Source organism: Pseudophryne corroboree, chromosome 3, assembly GCF_028390025.1.
Source record: "Pseudophryne corroboree isolate aPseCor3 chromosome 3, aPseCor3.hap2, whole genome shotgun sequence".
Taxonomy (NCBI): domain Eukaryota; kingdom Metazoa; phylum Chordata; class Amphibia; order Anura; family Myobatrachidae; genus Pseudophryne; species Pseudophryne corroboree.
This window is the reverse complement of record NC_086446.1, coordinates 699,707,340-699,727,241: the sequence shown is the minus strand read 5'-3', so window position 1 is coordinate 699,727,241 and position 19,902 is coordinate 699,707,340. Positions and strand designations below refer to the sequence as shown.

At 45.7% G+C, this 19,902-nt stretch overlaps 1 protein-coding gene across 5 annotated transcripts in view; it reads right to left on the bottom strand.

The window, feature by feature from the left end:
• LOC135056636 (exocyst complex component 6-like) overlaps positions 1 to 19,902 on the bottom strand; it is a 606,161-nt gene that overhangs the window by 530,705 nt on the left and 55,554 nt on the right. The window contains exon 1 of one of the 5 annotated variants that reach the window (XM_063962054.1): positions 14,599 to 15,108. The exons of 3 other annotated variants lie outside the window; for them this stretch is intronic. In XM_063962054.1, the coding sequence (XP_063818124.1) occupies positions 14,599 to 14,696 (98 nt within the window). In that variant the 5' untranslated portion in view covers positions 14,697 to 15,108. Of the gene's footprint in view, positions 1 to 14,598; positions 15,109 to 19,902 lie in introns of those variants that run through there. One more of the 5 variants, XM_063962056.1, reaches the window with a different exon arrangement.

The window sequence follows — 19,902 nt, the reverse complement described above, 5'->3', positions numbered from 1 at the left end:
CTCTCCCCTCCTCATACAGACCCCCCACCACACACACACACACAGAGAAATCCCCCCTCACTTAGTTATCTCTTTCTCACACAAACCCTTACACACACAGCTCTCCCTATTCACTCAGTTCCCCTCAAACACATATAGCGCAACACCGACTCAGAGACCCCCCCCCACATGTAGTTGTCCCTTACTTACACAGTACCCCCCACACAAAGCTCTCCCCTTTCACACAGACCTGAGTCCCCCACCCCCCACATGGCTCTCCTTCACACAGGCCTCTTCCCACACACAGCTTTCCCCCTTACACAGACCCCCTCCCCCACATGGCTGACCATTACTCTCACAGACTCCTTTCTCCCCACAAACACAGGTCTCCTCCGTCATTCAGTTCCCCTCCCATCACACACACACAGATCCCCGCACAGCTCACCCACCTCATTCACACAGATCTCCCTCCACACACACAGTTCTTCCCCCCCACTCAGCTCCCCTTCCTCACACAGATGCCTCCTCCACTACCCCCTCCCCCCCCCTCCCAAATAGCTGGCTTCCTCATGCAGACACCACCCCACACTCACTCTTACAGCTCCTTTCCCTCCCTCAGTTCCCCACCCCTCAAACATACGCGGTGTACCACCCTCCCTCAGATCCCCCTGACATAGATCCCCAGCCAAACAGTTACCCCCCACCCCCACCACTGGTATTCCCTTTGAGTCCTTACTGTGCCACTAATGTTACTTCCGCCGCGGGGAAGATCAGTTGATAAGCCTGAAGCACACAGCAGAAAGTGGGCGTGGTAGGAGCAGCAAGTGCCTCTCTGCCTACGCCATGTCCCCTGTATGGAAAGACGGACCTCAATGAGCTTCAGGCTCCACAAGCGACCCGGCCCCTGCTTCCGCCTTCTGTACTGACAGCAGTACAGTATGGGTACTGTGGGGCTCATGCTGCAGGTAATCCCTGACACCGGAAGAAATGGAGGAGGTGCCCGGTGGCAGACGACTCCATTGACTCCGGTAGTTCCGCCACTGCACACACTATATCAATTGAAGACCACAATCACGGCGCCATGCCTGTAGCCACAGCATAATTTAAAAAAAAAACAGAGTGTTTTAAAAAAGAACAACAACATTTGGGTTAAACCAGCCAACCTTGCTTATAATAAAGCATACGTACAAAACAAGATAACAGCATTATCCAGTGAGAACTGGCCGATGCAGACAAAAAGTAAATTCTCCATGATCCCTACAGAAATAACCATGTCATTCAGGAAACACATGAGGCAAGACTATCTAGTTTGGGTTCAGTATTATTTGCTGGCGCACGGGATGCCGGCGGTTAGAATACCAACTCCGGCATCCCGATAGTTGCAATCCCGACATGGGGGAGGTAAGATTGTTCTCCCCCATCCCCTACCCACTAACTCTCCCTTCCCGCCGCCTAACCCTAATCTCCCCCCATGTGGTGCTTAAACCTAACTCCTCCTTTCCCACAGCCTAAGCCCAAACCTCCCCATTAGTGCCTAAACCTAACCTCCCCCTGGTGGTGCCTAACAACCCCCCCCCATTTCCCGCAGCCAAACCATAAACTTACCCCTCAGCCTTACCCTAACACCACCCCCCCCCCTTCCCAGGCGGTGCCTAAACCTAAACCCCACCCTAACCTTCCCACTATACTTACAATGGGGATGGTTGATGCTAGATTCAAGTGGGCTAAGGGACCTTTTCCATCAGGGGGAGGAGCCATGAGACAAGGAGGAGGAGCTATGCCAGCGGGATAGTTCCTCTACTATCCACGCCACCAACTATTACCTTTAGTAATGAGGTGGCGAGCCACCGAGCCCAAAGCGTGGCGAGCCCGTGAGGGTACTTTTCGGGTACCCTGTTTGCCCATAGCTCCTCCCCCTGGTGACGCGTCTCCTCTCCTAGGTACGTCAGAAGGTCCCTTCTCCCACTCAGATATAGAATCAACCCAATCGGGATGCCGGCTTTCGAGATTCCAGTGTCTGTTTCCTGATCCAGTCGGGATTCCAGCGTCTGATACGATAGCCTCATTCGTTGGAAGGGACAATGGAGTAATGGTACAAGGGTACAATGACATATGCATACTTAGAAAATAAGTCCCATCCAGTCCACTACCTGGATAATTGAAGAAACAAGGCAGTAGTGCACAAGGCAGCCGTCTAGCGGCCACCCCCACTGTGTCATGTCACTACTTCAGTTGCCTATTGTAATTAGATGTGAAAGTTACAACAAGGTACTATTGGTGCTCTGACTTTTAAATCTAATTACAGTTTCTTGCTCATTTTTACCTTAGACTCAAAGATAAAACAACAGCAAAGAAAATATTTAAAAAAATAAAGAATAAAAAAAAAATACAAATGCAAAAAAAACACAACAGAGTAATAAGTGTTTTTGTGATATTTTATGTCCATTAAAATAGTACAGCAAAAAGACAGAAAAAAAACCACATAAAAAACATTAGCACGCAAACCAGTGGGAAGAAAATGAGAGCAGACTGTTTTGTTGGTCATATTATGAGGTAAATATTTTACACCTTACATCTTATTTTATTTGGATTGTTTTTTTTGGTATTTAATTTTTGAGGAATAAACACAAATAAACAGTATTTGTCAGCTTTTTGTTTTTATTTTCCACAAAACAGAAGCAATTGTACTTTAAACTTTGCCTTTACCTATGTTTTGCTGTGTTAGCCATCCATGAAGGTTTGGAAACCCTGAGAATAGTATATGATCTCTGGGAGTAAACTGTAACCGGGCTTGTTAAATAGTGCCTAACTTTCAAGGTTGAACTGAACAATACAATCTTAATGGTGCCCTTCAGAACGGAGCATAGCTGTATGGTAGACGTTGAACTGCATTCATTTTTATTTTCCTTGAAATTTAAAGCGTCTGTGTTTACTTAGAAAATAAATTAGAAGTTGCTTCATGCACACTGCCATTTGTAATAACTGTTAATTGCACAACCTGGGCCTGATTATGATTTGCATGCAGGTCAGAATCTGGCTGCATCTAGCGATTTCTCTCATAGGTTGCATATGCATCATTGAGAACGCAGACAAAATTCAAAGTGGTATCTCAGCCGTGATTAGGCAATTGGCCCCCAGTGTACGATCCCAGATAATGCTCTTCTAGAAACTGAAAGGATAATCATCAGATACGGCCGTTGTCAACCTGGGTGTCCGTCATATACCAAGTGCACGAACAGGATTTAATGATGTCAGAAATACTACTGGCCCATGTGTGGCCAAAGCAACCAATATTCCTATCACTAGAGCCCTGGATCATACGGGAAGGGATACTGTACATATGATATCCTGGCAGACGGGATGCTGGCTGTCAATATACCGACAGAGGCATCCTATCTGCCGGCAGTGAATGCACTCACCACGCATCGGGAATGGTGGTTTGCTGTGCCCGCCACAGGTTCTATTCCCACTCGGTTAGTGGTGTGGACCCACCAACCGAGTGGGAATACCTAGTGTGTGTCGGGATTCCTGGCTTCAGTATTTCACTGGCTGCCAGGATTCCGGCGTCGATCTCCTTAACGTCGGGCTCTCGACAGCCGGTATATTGACTGCATCCCTATGGGACAAGCATAGTCCACCATCCTTTGTAAAGGAAACTTCTACTTGGTAATTCAGCTCAACTCTTTGTTTTAAGAGCTTGTGCTTTTCCATGAAAGCCTATAAAAATGAGCTACAATGTAACTTGCCAGCCTATGTTGGCGGCATCTTGACCGCATCCCCTGTGTTGAACACTCAAGTGATACACAGCTGAAGATATTTTTTTTTATTATTTTATTTTTTAAAGTGTCATGTATGGGACATTTTTACTCATTTTCATGGACTGGCCCAAGTACAGTACATGCAAACAGAAGGTAGAATTTGCAAAACACCAATTTCATTGGCTGGAATAAGGAAGTGTCAAAGGAAACCTATATTACTGCCAGAACTATACCAAATGTGCAGCTCATTTTTACATGTAACAAACCCAACATTGTCATGAGTATGGAAAAATAATACACTAAGCAAAATACACAATTAAAATGTATGCAATTCTAAACTATACCCAACAGTTGTGGTCAAAAATGAAACACACAGTAGGCTTAGCTAGCTGAGACTGAAGACCTACTGTATACAGTGCTGTAGCCTAAGGGAGCATATACAGTATGTCACATGAGCACATTTTTATTGACGGCATAATGTAATGTTCCCATACACTACAAACCTCAAACTTTGTTTTCTGCACTGTAACCGTGAATCTGCAAAATGCTTCACAGTTAAGAATCCTGGCGCCACGATGATACAATATGATTAATATAACTGTATATATAAAAATGCTGTTAGGCATGGTATCTTAATATCGGTCACACTATGTAAACTGTAATGCTCTGGAGCTATGAAGAATCACAGTCCTCCTATTGCATTACCCAGAGGAATTTGTGCTCCTCTCTGAGAGTACAACATTTAATGGAGAACTATGTAAAAATAAGGGTAATATAAATACAATAAAGTTACAGTAATGCATTTATATACATATGTAAAGCCATGAAGCACTTATACATTGAAGCTTAACAACAGCATGTCTTTTACTGTGGAGCTAACATCCTAATAACAAATATAAAAGTGCCCCCCTGAGATAGGGTATCCGTTTGGATGGTCGACCATGTTATGGTCGACAGTCATTAGGTTGGCCACTATTGGTCGACATTGACATGGTCGACATGGACACATGCTCGGCACATTAAAATGGTCGACACATGAAAAGGTTGACATGAGTTTTTCACTTTTTTTTCTTTTGGGGAACTTTTCCATACTTTACGATCCACGTGGACTACGATTGGGAGCTGTAATCTGTGCCGAGCGCCATGCGAGGGGACGTGGTGCACTAATTGGGGTTACCCGTCACTTTACGCAGAAAACGACACCCCAAAAAAGTAAAAAAACTCATGTCGACCTTTTCATGTGTCGACCTTTCATGTGGCGACCATTTGTCCATGTCGACAAGCCAATGTCGACCAAGCCAATGTCGACCAATAGTGGTCGACCATGTCATTCATACCGGAACCCTGAGAGTGCTACAGTGACAGTAAAAGTGTTTCTATAGTAACAGAACTTTGCTGACATATTTTACAACATTTAAATAAATAATTTAAGGGCCCTACACACTGGCAGATAATACTGCACGATATGAACGTTCTCGTTCATTAATGAACGGGAACTCATTCATATCGTGCAATGTGTAGGCACCAACGATGAACGATGTGCGGCCCCGTGCTCGTTCATCATTGGTGCCCCGTCGCTTATGCATGCAGGCCAATATGGACGAGATTGTCCATATTAGCATGCATTGCTATGGCGCTCTGTGACGGGGGGAATGAAGAAACTTCGCTCAACCCCGTCATCTCCCCCCCCCCCCCCCGCCCCTCCGACGCCGGGTCCCCCGTCTGCTATATCGGCGGTCGGGCAGCTCTATGGCGGGTCGCCCAGTCTGTAGGGCCCTTTAAACTGGGCCATACAGGAAAATGTTGAGATGATTTATGGAATGGCAAGAGGTCCTCTAGCCAAATTAATTATTTCCTCCCACCCCTCTGCTATAGTGATTATTACATTGCTACTACTATTCACCCATCCACCAAGTAGTACTGTAGCTTATTACCACAAAAAGAAAATGTTTACTTCCTTAATTTACAGTAGAATAGGAATTAACATTTTACATGTTACATTGCAAAGTGTTGTTCTTTCTAATTAAACAAGGAGTGTGGTATGCAAGGTCGACAGTGTCTACGTCGACCACTATCATCGACAGTAAGTAGGTCGACATGGTTTCTAGGTTGACATGGACTAGGTCGACATGATTTTTTTTTACTTTTTCTGGTGTTGTTTTCTCCGTACAGTGACCGAGATGCCCAATTAGTGCACTGTGTCACCCTCGCATGGCTCGCTTCGCTCACCATGCTTCTGGTTACCGCTCCCAACTGTAGTCCACGTGGATCGTAAAGTATGAAAAAGTTCAAAAAATGTAAGAATTTTTTTTTTTAAAAACTCATGTTGACCTTTTGACATGTCGACCTACTTACTGTCAACCTAGACAGTGTCAACCTAAGTGTGGTCGACCTAGAGGGCAGATACCTTAAACAAGAGCTCTTACACATCACTCCAACACTTACTGAATAAGAATTAGCCTTATTTCACCATTGCATTATGGTTGAACATCCCAGCAGCCGAAACATGGAGTAATGCACTTACACATTCCTTTATTCATGGGCTGTATTTCGCCAGCAAGAAGAGAACCAGCAATATACAGATAAATTTAGGGCATGGGTAGGCAACACTAATGCCACAAGACAGCACTCTACGATGTTCTGAGGGTCACCCGCGGTGTCAGCCCCTCTCCTACTACAGTAGCTGTGCAACTCCTCTCCTTCTACTCCACTTGATTCCTTTTCTGGCACACTAGACCCATCTCCAAACCTAGGCAAGGCCTACATACCCAGTGAAGCCTGGGCCTTTGGCAAGAGAACCCTGCCACAGTCAGTCCTTCCACAGTCGTATAACAATACAGAATTCTGTAGCATGTCTCTTTCTCCGCACTACAGCTTATCAGCCTAACCTGAGCAATGGGGTGGTATTCATGTGACCGCCGGTCAGCTGACCGACAGTCACATGACCTCCTCCACCAGGCTCCCCGCCGGGATCCCGGCGTCGGTAAGCTGACCGGCGGTCTCCTGACCGCCGGTCAGCAGTATTACACCCGAGCAAAGTAGTTAAAAAAACAGGACAGGGAAGCCACAAACATCTGTAGCGCCCATCAATCATATTCCAGCTGTCATTTCTCTAATGCACCCTAGAAAATGTTAGACTGAATCTGATTGGTTGTTATGGGAAACCCCACCACTTTTCATTTTTACAACATTTAGCTAATTTACCCCCTAGGGGGGTATCCAATAAGCTGCTATAATGCCGCAGAAAAATGAAAGGGGGGGGGGGGGTTCACAATTTTGTCTGCCCCCACTTCTGCGGGATTGTGGGTCTAGTTAGAAATGCGTAGCACAGACACACTAAAAATCATCACTACAAAGCCCAGCACCACCACATGTACAACATAATATCCTCTGTAGGAAGAAAAATGATATGCAGCAGCCCGCAGGGCAAGGAATGCCCCTGCCCTGTATGTATTGTATATACCAGGAACACCTCAATCAGATATCTTGTCAAGCCGCATTCTAATACTGTACGTACACAGCATTAACATCTAAGGATGGGAACGGGCACATAAATTCTATTGTGAAGGGGTTTTTTCAGGTGATAGTGACTGAAAAGCTTATAAACAGTGGTCAGGTTCCTGTTTCTACTCCAACCACTTACAATTATCCCTGCATGTGCACAGTACCAGCAGAGTGTAGAAATAAGATGTACCTGTTACACAGTTCTGAAACACTTCTTGTGTCAGGTTTAAGTCTAATAGCAATAAGGCAATGGTATTAATAATATAAATATTATGGTTTACAAAAAATCACCTACAGTATTGCTCTGTGCCTCTCGGTCATAAAGTAGGCATTATTTAAATAGCAGAATTATAACCTGTACACCTGTAACACCCAGCAAATGTAAATATACGTTTAGTGTAGAACTGTTTTATTGATTCAAAATACACAGAAAAATTATGCTCTAAAAACAAATTAACTCATGTCCATATTACTTACTCAGTGTGTACAGAATGAAAGGTAAACAAAGATAGAAAAAATCCGGCAACGGCACCTCATCTAGCCGCCATTGCGGTCTCACGTCTAACTGAATCGACCCCCAAAGAGAAGAGAAACAGGCCCATAATTCTGATGCTTGACCTATCAGGCATGTCCAAACTGCGGCCCTCCAGCTGTTGAGAAACTACACATCCCAGCATGCCCTGACACAGCTTTAGCATTCTTTGACAGCAAAACTGTGTCGGGGCATGCTGGGATATGTAGTTTCACAACAGCTGTAGGGCCGCAGTTTGGACATGCTTGGCCCTAGATGATATTTCATTGTTATGATGACCCACTGGTGTCTCCCATAAAATATGTAATCTAGAAAACATACATTTCTTATCACATTCTAACCAGATGGAGAGTAACTATGAGATAGATAGATAGATAGATAGATAGATAGATAGATAGATAGATAGATAGATAGATAGATAGATAGATAGATAGATAGATAGGTAAATATGAAAGAGATACTACATCTGTATACAGATATGTAAATATGAGATACCGTATCTGTATACAGCTACAGTAGATATGACATATGTACATAGATAACACAGATACGTACGATAGATAGATAGATAGATAGATAGATAGATAGATAGATAGATAGATAGATAGATAGATAGATAGATAGATAATAAGAATTTACTTACCGATAATTCTATTTCTCGTAGTCCGTAGTGGATGCTGGGGACTCCGTCAGGACCATGGGGTTTAGCGGCTCCGCAGGAGACAGGGCACAATAATAAAAGCTTTAGGATCAGGTGGTGTGCACTGGCTCCTCCCCCTATGACCCTCCTCCAAGCCTCAGTTAGGATACTGTGCCCGGACGAGCGTGCATAATAAGGAAGGATATTGAATCCCGGGTAAGACTCATACCAGCCACACCAATCACACCGTACAACCTGTGATCTGAACCCAGTTAACAGTATGATAACAACGAAGGAGCCTCTGAAAAGATGGCTCACAACAAGAATAACCCGATTTTTGTAACAATAACTATGTACAAGTATTGCAGACAATCCGCACTTGGGATGGGCGCCCAGCATCCACTACGGACTACGAGAAATAGAATTATCGGTAAGTAAATTCTTATTTTCTCTAACGTCCTAAGTGGATGCTGGGGACTCCGTCAGGACCATGGGGATTATACCAAAGCTCCCAAACGGGCGGGAGAGTGCGGATGACTCTGCAGCACCGAATGAGAGAACTCCAGGTCCTCCTCAGTCAGGGTGTGCCCCTGACCAAGTAGCAGCTCGGCAAAGTTGTAAAGCCGAGACCCCTCGGGCAGCCGCCCAAGATGAGCCCACTTCCTTGTGGAATGGGCTTTTACTGATTTTGGCTGTGGCAAGCCTGCCACAGAATGTGCAAGCTGAATTGTACTACAAATCCAGCGAGCAATCGTCTGCTTAGAAGCAGGAACACCCATCTTGTTGGGTGCATACAGGCTAAACAGCGAGTCAGATTTTCTGACTCCAGTCGTCCTGGAAACATATATTTTCAGGGCCCTGACAACGTCAAGTAACTTGGAGTCCTCCAAGTCCCTAGTAGCCGCAGGTACCACAATAGGTTGGTTCATGTGAAAAACAGAAAACACCTTAAGGAGAAATTGAGGACGAGTCCTCAATTCTGCCCTGTCAGAATGAAAAATTAAGTAAAGGGCTTTTATATGATAAAGCCGCCCATTCTGACACACGCCTGGCTGAAGCCAGGGCTAATAGAATCTTCACCTTCCATGTGAAATATTTTAATTCCACAGTGGTGAGTGGATCAAACCAATGTGACTTTAGGAAACTCAAAACAACATTGAGATCCCATGGTGCCACTGGGGGCACAAAAGGAGGCTGTATATGCAGTACCCCTTTTACAAACGTCTGAACTTCAGGCACTGAAGCCAGTTCTTTCTGGAAGAAATTTGACAGGGTCGAAATTTGAACCTTAATGGACCCTAATTTTAGGCCCATAGACAGTCCTGTTTTCAGGAAATGTAGGAAACGACCCAGTTGGAATTCCTCTGTAGGGACCTTCTTGGCCTCACACCACGCAACATATTTTCGCCAAATGCGGTGAAAATGTTTTGCGGTTACATCCTTCCTGGCTTCGACCAGGGTAGGGATGACTTCATCTGGAATGCCCTTTCAGGATCCGGCGTTCAACTGCCATGCCGTCAAACGCAGCCGCGGTAAGTCTTGGAACAGACAAGGCCCCTGCTGGAGCAGGTCCTTTCTTAAAGGTAGAGGCCACGGTTCTTCCGTGAGCATCTCTTGAAGTTCCGGGTACCAAGTCCTTCTTGACCCATCCGGAACCACGAGTATCGTTCTTACTCATCTCCTTCTTATGATTCTCAGTACTTTTGGTATGAGATGCATAGGAGGGAACACATACCCTGACTGGTACACCCACAGTGTTACCAGAGCGTCCACCGCTATTGCCTGAGGGTCCCTTGACCTGGCGCAATATTTGTCTAGTTTTTTGTTCAGGCGGGACGCCATCATGTCCACCTTTGGTTTTTCCCAACGGTTTACAATCATGTGGAAGACTTCCCGCTGAAGTCCCCACTCTCCCGGGTGGAGGTTATGCCTGCTGAGGAAGTTTGCTTCCCAGTTTTCCATTCCCGGAATTAACACTGCTGAGAGTGTTATCACATGATTTTTCGCCCAGCGAAGAATCCTTGCAGTTTCTGCCATTTCCCTCCTGCTTCATGTGCCGCCCTGTCTGTTTACGTGGGCGACTGCCGTGATGTTGTCCCACTGGATCAATACCGGCTGACCTTGAAGCAGAGGTCTTGCTAAGCTTAGAGCCTTGTAAATTGCCCTTAGCTCCAGTATATTTATGTGGAGAGAAGTCTCCAGACTTGATCACACTCCCTGGAAATTTTTTCCTTGTGTGACTGCTCCCCAGCCACTCAGGCTGGCATCCGTGGTCACCAGGACCCAGTCCTGAATGTCGAATCTGCGGCCCTTTCATAGATGAGCACTCTGCAGCCACCGCAGAAGAAAAACACCCTTGTCCTTGGAGACAGGGTTATCCGCTGATGCATCTGAAGATGCGATCCGGACCATTTTCCCAGCAGATTCCACTGAAAGGTTCTTGCGTGAAATCTACCGAATGGGATCGCTTTGTAAGAAACCACCATTTTTCACAGGACCTTTGTGCAATGATGCACTGATACTTTTCCTGGTTTTAGGAGGTTCCTGACTAGCTCGGATAACTCCCTGGTCTTCTTCTCCGGGAGAAAACATCCTTTTCTGGACTGTGTCCAGAATCATTCCTAGGAACATTAGACGTGTCGTCGGAAAAAGCTGCGATTTTGGAATATCTAGAATCCACTCGTGCTGTCGTAGAACTACTTGAGATAGTGCTACTCCGACCGCCAACTGTTCTCTGGACCTTGCCCTTATCAGGAAAGCGTCCATATTTCTTTTAGGAAGAATCATCATTTCGGCCATTACCATGGTAAAGACCCGGGGTGCCGTGGACAATCCAAACGGCAGCGTCTGAACTGATAGTGACAGTTCTGTACCACGAACCTGAGATACCCTTGGTGAGAAGGGCAAAATTTGGACATGTAGGTAAGCGTCCCTGATATCCAGTGACACCATATCGTCCTGGTTCGCTATCACTGCTCTGAGTGACTCCATCTTGATTTGAACCCTTGTATGTAATTGTTCAAATCTTTTAGATCTCACCGAGCCGTTTGGCTTCAGTACCACAATATAGTGTGGAATAATACCCCTTCCCTTGTTGTAGGAGGGGTACTTTGATTATCACCTGCTGGGAATACAGCCTGTGAATTTTTTTCCAATACTGCCTCCCTGTCGGAGGGAGACGTTGGTAAAGCAGACTTCAGGAACTTGTGAGGGGAAGACGTCTCGAATTTCCAATGTACACCTGGGATACTACGTGTAGGATCCAGGAGTCCACTTGCGAGTGAGCCCACTGCGTGCTGAAACTCTTGAGATGACCCCCCACCGCACCTGAGTCCGCTTGTATGGCCCCAGCGTCATGCTGCGGACTTGGCAGAAGCTGTGGAGGACTTCTGTTCCTGGGAATGGGCTGCCTGCTGCAGTCTTCTTCCCTTTCCTCTAACCCTGGGCAGATATGACTGGCCTTTTGCCCGCCTGCCTTTATGGGTACGAAAGGACTGAGACTGAAAAGACTGTGTCCTTTTCTGCTGAGATGTGACTTGGGGTAACAAAAATGGATTTTCCAGCTGTTGCCATGGCCACCAGGTCCGATGGACCGCCCCTTTATACGGCAATACTTCCATGTGCCGTCTGGAATCTGCATCACCTGACCACTGTCGTGTCTATAAACATCGTCTGGCAGATATGGACATCACATCTACTCTTGATGCCAGAATGCAAATATCCCTCTGCGCATCTCGCATATATAGAAATGCATCCTTAAAATGCTCTATAGTCAATAAAATATTGTTCCTGTCAAGGGTATCAATATTTTCAGTCAGGAAATCCGACCAAGCCCCCCCAGCGCTGCACATCCAGGCTGAGGCGATTGCTGGTCATAGTATAACACCAGTATGTGTGTATATACTTTTTAGGATATTTTTCAGCTTCCCATCAGCTGGCTCTTTGAGGGCGGCCGTATCTGGAGACGGTAACGCCACTTGTTTTTATAAGCGTGTGAGCGCCTTATCCACCCTAAGGTGTGTTTCCCAACTCGCCCTCACTTCTGGCGGGAAAGGGTATACCTCCAATAATTTTCTATCGGAGGAAACCCACGTATCATCACACACTTTAATTTATCTGATTCAGGAAAAACTACAAGTAGATTATTCCCACCCTACATAATACCCTTATTTGTGGTACTTGTAGTATCAGAAATATGTAACACCTCCTTCATTGCCCTTAACATGTAACGTGTGGCCCTAAAGGAAAATACGTTTGTTTCTTCACCGTTGACACTGAAGTCAGTGTCCGTGTCTGTGTCTGTGTCGACCAACTGAGGTAAATGGGCGTTTTTACAAGCCCCTGACGGTGTCTGAGACGCCTGGACAGGTACTAATTTGTTTGCCGGCCGTCTCATGTCGTCAACCGACCTTGCATCGTGTTGACATTATCACGTAATTCCTAAATAAGCCATCCATTCCGGTGTCGACTCCCTAGAGAGTGACATCACCAATACAGGCAATTTGCTCCGCCTCCTCACCAACATCGTCCTCCTACATGTCGACACACACGTACCGACACACAGCACACACACAGGGAATGCTCTGATAGAGGACAGGACCCCACTAGCCCTTTGGGGAGACAGAGGGAGAGTTTGCCAGCACACACCAAAAACGCTATAATTATACAGGGACAACCCCTTATACAAGTGTTTTCCCTTATAGCATTTTCACATATGTAATCATATCGCCAAATAAGTGCCCCCCCTCTCTGTTTTAACCCTGTTTCTGTAGTGCAGTGCAGGGGAGAGCCTGGGAGCCTTCCTCACAGCAGAGCTGAGCAGGAAAATGGCGCCGTGTGCTGAGGAGAATAGGCCCCGCCCCCTAAAACGGCGGGCTCTTCTCCCGGAGTTTGTGAGATCTGGCAGGGGTTAAATACATCCATATAGCCTCAAGGGCTATATGTGATGTATTTTAGCCATAAAAAAGGTATAATACATTGCTGCCCAGGGCGCCCCCCCCAGCGCCCTGCACCCTCAGTGACCGCTGGTATGAAGTGTGCTGACAACAATGGCGCACAGCTGCAGTGCTGTGCGCTACCCTATGAAGACTGAAAGTCTTCTGCCGCCTGTTTCTGGACCTCTGGACCTCTTCAACTTCGGCATCTGCAAGGGGGGTCGGCGGCACGGCTCCGGGACGAACCCCAGGGTGAGACCTGTGTTCCGACTCCCTGTGGAGCTAATGGTGTCCAGTAGCCTAAGAAGCAAATCCATCCTGCACGCAGGTGAGTTTACTTCTCTCCCCTAAGTCCCTCGTAGCAGTGAGCCTGTTGCCAGCAGGACTCACTGAAAATAAAAAACCTAACTTAAACTTTTATTCTAAGCAGCTCAGGAGAGCCACCTAGATTGCACCCTTCTCGGCCGGGCACAAAAATCTAACTGAGGCTTGGAGGAGGGTCATAGGGGGAGGAGCCAGTGCACACCACCTGATCCTAAAGCTTTTATTATTGTGCCCTGTCTCCTGCGGAGCCGCTAAACCCCATGGTCCTGACGGAGTCCCCAGCATCCACTTAGGACGTTAGAGAAAGATAGATAGATAGATAAAGATATGAGAGCAGATATGAGATACAGTATCTGTATACAGCTACAGTAGATATGACATAGGAAGACAGATAACACAGATACAATAAATAGATAGATAGGCAATTTTGATCAGCCCTGCCTGCATAGGATACAACTGCATATTAGTACACACGTACATTGCCTTATTGGCTAGAGGATACCAGGCCTGTTCTAGTCTGAGAATGACACAGATACTTTACTATGATATTGTCTTTCCCCAGCCTGCCCTGAGTACAATGCCAGCATGGAAGTGCCACTAGTGTGGCTGGCACTGGGCAGCCCTGAGCCTGCATTGCACACAGCACTGTACTTATCCTGCACAGAATCCCAGCTAAGGTATGATTACCACCACAGCCTTTGTACCTGGCGCTGTAATGCTATAACACACAAATAGTAAATACTAGCAATAACATGGTAGACAGGCGGCTGTCCCTGCCTGGGGCACCGGGATGTGGGAGGGCTGCATGAAGTGGGTGTGCAGGACCCATGTCAGGGAGGGGGGCAGTGAGACAAAGGAGGAAATCCGATCCCCCAACGAATCAAGGAGCCCTCATTCACCTGACGCCCCCCCTTCCTGGCATCTTACCGCAGCGTGGGCCCCACGCAGGCCGTGTCAGTGCTCTCGATCTCCTGCAGGATCCTCTCGTGCTCGGTGACGGTCTCCAGACTCTCACTCTCCGCCATCTTGCAGGGATTAGGTGGCCCGGGCCGCCGCTGCCGGTGACAGCAAGCTGCTGCGGTTACTGGTGCTGGGGAGGCAGAGCCGGCGATGCGCCGGGCAGCCGCTAGAGGGGGCTGGAGACGCTACTGCTGTGAGGCGGGCCGGGCACGGACAGGTGCGGTGATGTGTGCCCGTCACATGTCTGGTATCAGGGTCCCTAATGCCCCTGCCTAGGGGGTCTCCTGCCACCACCATCCCTGTCCCAGAGTGCTACCAGCATGGTGCCCAGCAGGCCTGGAGACAGATGACGCGATAGGAGTGTGCAGCATGCACCCATAGGCAGTTTACTTGTTACCAGTTTATAGCGCACACTGGAGCTGCTAATTCTATATCAGACACATCATGCACAGCAACTTTCTGTTCTTGCATGATGCCCTCAACACCCACTACCGTATGCTATTGTGAGTTAGGGCTCACGCGATGGCCCATGCGGTATCTCCATCCGCAGAAGCAACGTCATCATTAGTATGGTGCAGCAAGCCAATGAGACAGGCTTCCCTTACACGAACGCATAACTCGGAATAGCACCGAATCTGGCAGATTTATTAAGCCTGGTGAAGTGATAAAGTGGAAGGTGATAAAGTACCAGCCAATCAGCTCCTAACTACTGGGTTTGAAAAATGACAGGAGCTGACTGGCTGGTGCTTTGGGATCCGGTCTGAAGATCGACACTGTCTAGGTCGACAGGATTTCTAGGTTGACATGTGCTAGGTCGACATGAGTTTTTCACGTTTTTTTCCCTTTTTTTGAACTTTTTCATACTTAACGATCCATGTGGACTATGATTCGAACGGTAATCCTTGCCTGAAGCTGCGAGGGGACACGGTGCACTAATTCGGCTTCCCGGTCACTGTACGCAGATAACGACACCCATGAATAAAGGAATGTGTAAGTGCATTACTCCACGTTTCGGCTGCTGGGATGTTCAACCATAATGCAATGGTGAACTAGGGCTAATTCTTATTTAGTAAATGTTGGAGTGATATGTAAGAGCTCTTCTTTAAGGTATCTGCCCTCTAGGTCGACCACACTTAGGTCGACACTGTCTAGGTTGACAGTAAGTAGGTCGACATTGTTTTTAGGTCGACATGTCAAAAGGTCGACATGAGTTTCAAAATTTTTTAACTTTTTCATACTTTACGATCCACATGGACTACGATTGGAATGGTAACCTGTGCCAACCGCAGCGGTAGCGGAGCGAGGCACCTTGCCCGAAGCATGGCGAGCCATGCGAGGGGACACGGTGCACTAATTCGGCTTCCCGGTCACTATATGGAGAAAACGACACAAACCCCCCCAAAAAACACTCATGTCGACCTTTTGACTGTTGACCTAGCACATGTCGACCTAGAAACCCTGTCGACCTTCCAACCCTGTCGACCTAGTGACTGTCGACCTAAACTTTGTCGACCTAGACACTGTCGATTTGGTGATCCACACCCGGTGCTTTATCACCTTCCACTTTATCACTTCACCAGGCTTAATAAATCTGCCCCTCAGACACTAAAAACAGGTACACCCTGGAGCGAAGTGCACACATCAGAACGATGTAACGAAGGACGGCATGATCCCTTGTGCAGTCTTGCATGGTGCCACATAAGATATCGTCTGGTTGGCCATGCAGCGCGGCCGACCAGTAAAATATTTAATGGGAGCGCGCAGATTGGCCGAATACACTGTACTATCCAGTGGCGTAAATTCGTCACAGTTGCCCGGAGGCAAGATAAATATTGGTGCCCCCCTATTTCCTATATTAAGATAAATATATGTATGTATGTGTGCGTGTGTATATGGAGTGTTCTGAAAAAAAATTATATACTGTATTTATACATTTAATTGTCTTTTATTTTAAATCACACATTTCTTAGCAGTCATACCCAGGATTAGAACCCATGACCTGTTACACTAACAGCAGACACTTCACTGATGGAGCTATTTGCTCCTGTACAGGAAGCATGATAATTCTAACTATATGAAGTTACATGTAATTGTCAGAGAAGTATCTTCATATAGTTATCATTCTCATATTTTCTATACAGGAGCGAATTGCTTCATCAGTAAGGTAAACTCCAAAAGAGAAAATAAAGGCGCCTCTAAGAGCCTAGGCTGATATGCTGCTCGCTGCTCTCAAAAGTATAGGTATTAGCAAACCTACAAAGACAACAAAAAAAACAAGGGAGTAGAGAGCGCAAGCAGACTGAATTAGCAATATTTAATTAAAACTGCACAAGGAATACAATATATTATATATATATATGTGTAATTGATAAAACATAAAATTATGAACAAATGGGATCCTCCAGCTTACAGTCCATTTAATGCAATAATGGATTCCAAATTAGACAGTCAAACGCTCCTTCTATTTAGAGCAATGAGTTCATCAATTTGTGTTTAAATAACTTTTTTTGCAAATTATTCACTTCTAAAAAGTTATTTAATCCGGAAAATCACTTATATTGGATTATCAGATAACAGATGTGCTGCTTGTTCCAGCACTTTATATTCCAAAAGGATAGCAGCTTTGTATATAAAAATCCGTCTTCCAGTGTGCTTTACAGCGGCTCCGTCTACCGCTCTCCCTAAAGCACACTTATGGAATCTTTCAATAAATAGCCGCTTACCGCATCCGGATGCGTTCAGCTTCACGGCACTGAAAACCACCATGCACCAGACGGCTGTACCGCAAACTCCCGAGTGGAATGGATGACGGCCACGGTCCCCGTTTAGCAAGGCGGACCACTGCAGGTGGCTATGGTGAAAGCGGATCCACTGGTGCGGTGCAGAAATTGTGATGAATATCCAAAGCACAAATGGAGAGTGCCGGGATACCAAGTCCGAATAAACCCTGACGCGTTTCTCGACCTACATACACTGGTCGTTTCCTCAGAGGGAGAAAGCTTTGGATATTCATCACAATTTCTGCACCGCACCAGTGGATCCGCTTTCACCATAGCCACCTGCAGTGGTCCGCCTTGCTAAACGGGGACCGTGGCCGTCATCCATTCCACTCGGGAGTTTGCGGTACAGCCGTCTGGTGCATGGTGATTTTCAGTGCCGTGAAGCTGAACGCATCCGGATGCGGTAAGCGGCTATTTATTGAAAGATTCCATAAGTGTGCTTTAGGGAGAGCGGTAGACGGAGCCGCTGTAAAGCACACTGGAAGACGGATTTTTATATACAAAGCTGCTATCCTTTTGGAATATAAAGTGCTGGAACAAGCAGCACATCTGTTATCTGATAATCCAATATAAGTGATTTTCCGGATTAAATAACTTTTTAGAAGTGAATAATTTGCAAAAAAAGTTATTTAAACACAAATTGATGAACTCATTGCTCTAAATAGAAGGAGCGTTTGACTGTCTAATTTGGAATCCATTATTGCATTAAATGGACTGTAAGCTGGAGGATCCCATTTGTTCATAATTTTATGTTTTATCAATTACACATATATATTTATAATATATTGTATTCCTTGTGCAGTTTTAATTAAATATTGCTAATTCAGTCTGCTTGCGCTCTCTACTCCCTTGTTTTTTTCCATCAGTAAGGTGTCTGCTTCCAGTGTAATAGGTTGTGGTTTCTAATCCTGGGTGTGACACTTGTAAAATGTGTATCTACAGTATAATAAAGAGGGTGTGATTTGTAAGGTGCAGGGACCAGTGAGGAAGTCGGCCACTGAAAAGACAGCGACAGCTATCAATTAACTTAATTCAATGGTATCACAGAATGGGAGGAGAGGTGCCCCCCTTTAGAGCAGGAGCCCGGCGGCAGATGACTCCGTTGCCTCCCAGAGTTCTGCCTCTGGTACTATCTGGCCGATATGTTAGGCCAATTCAGCTGGAAACAACATATTAGGCCAATATCGCTCCAGTGTGTACCAAGCTTTACACAAGACTAAACAGCTCCGTATGATCGCATTGTTGCCGCCAAGTTCCCATCCCAAAAATGCATATTTTACGGAAAAACACCCACAAGAGATCTGACCGATTCAGATAAAGATACGCAAAACTGTAAATTCGCATCTGTACTGCTGAATGCATCTACACTGTATGCCAAGACTGATATACTGTATGCATCTATACTGCTGAATGCATCTGCACTGTATGCTAAAACTGATATATGCATCTGTACTGCTGAATGCATCTGCACTGTATGCCAAGACTGATATACTGTATGCATCTATACTGCTGAATGCATCTGCACTGTATGCTAAAACTGATATATGCATCTGTACTGCTGAATGCATCTGCACTGTATGCTAAAACTGATATATGCATCTGTACTGCTGAATGCATCTGCACTGTATGCTAAAACTGATATATGCATCTGTACTGCTGAATGCATCTGCACTGTATGCCAAGACTGATATACTGTATGCATCTATACTGCTGAATGCATCTGCACTGTATGCTAAAACTGATATATGCATCTGTACTGCTGAATGCATCTGCACTGTATGCTAAAACTGATATATGCATCTGTACTGCTGAATGCATCTGCACTGTATGCTAAAACTGATATATGCATCTGTACTGCTGAATGCATTGCACTGTATGCTAAAACTGATATACTGTATGCATCTATACTGCTGAATGCATCTGCACTGTATGCCAAGACTGATATACTGTATGTATCTATACTACTGAATGCATCTGCACTGTATGCTAAAACTGATATATGCATCTGTACTGCTGAATGCATCTGCACTGTATGCCAAGACTGATATACTGTATGTATCTATACTACTGAATGCATCTGCACTGTATGCCAAGACTGATATACTGTATGTATCTATACTACTGAATGCATCTGCACTGTATGCTAAAACTGATATATGCATCTGTACTGCTGAATGCATCTGCACTGTATGCCAAGACTGATATACTGTATGTATCTATACTACTGAATGCATCTGCACTGTATGCCAAGACTGATATACTGTATGTATCTATACTACTGAATGCATCTGCACTGTATGCTAAAACTGATATATGCAACAGCGCTGTATGGTAAAACGTCTATATGCATCTATACTGCTATATGAGAGACTTGCCTACACTCGACTCACACACTTTCTTAACTCACATTGGCCCTCATTCCGAGTTGTTCGCTCGCTAGCTACTTTTAGCAAAAATGCAAAGGCAAAGCCGCCGCCCTCTGGGAGTGTAT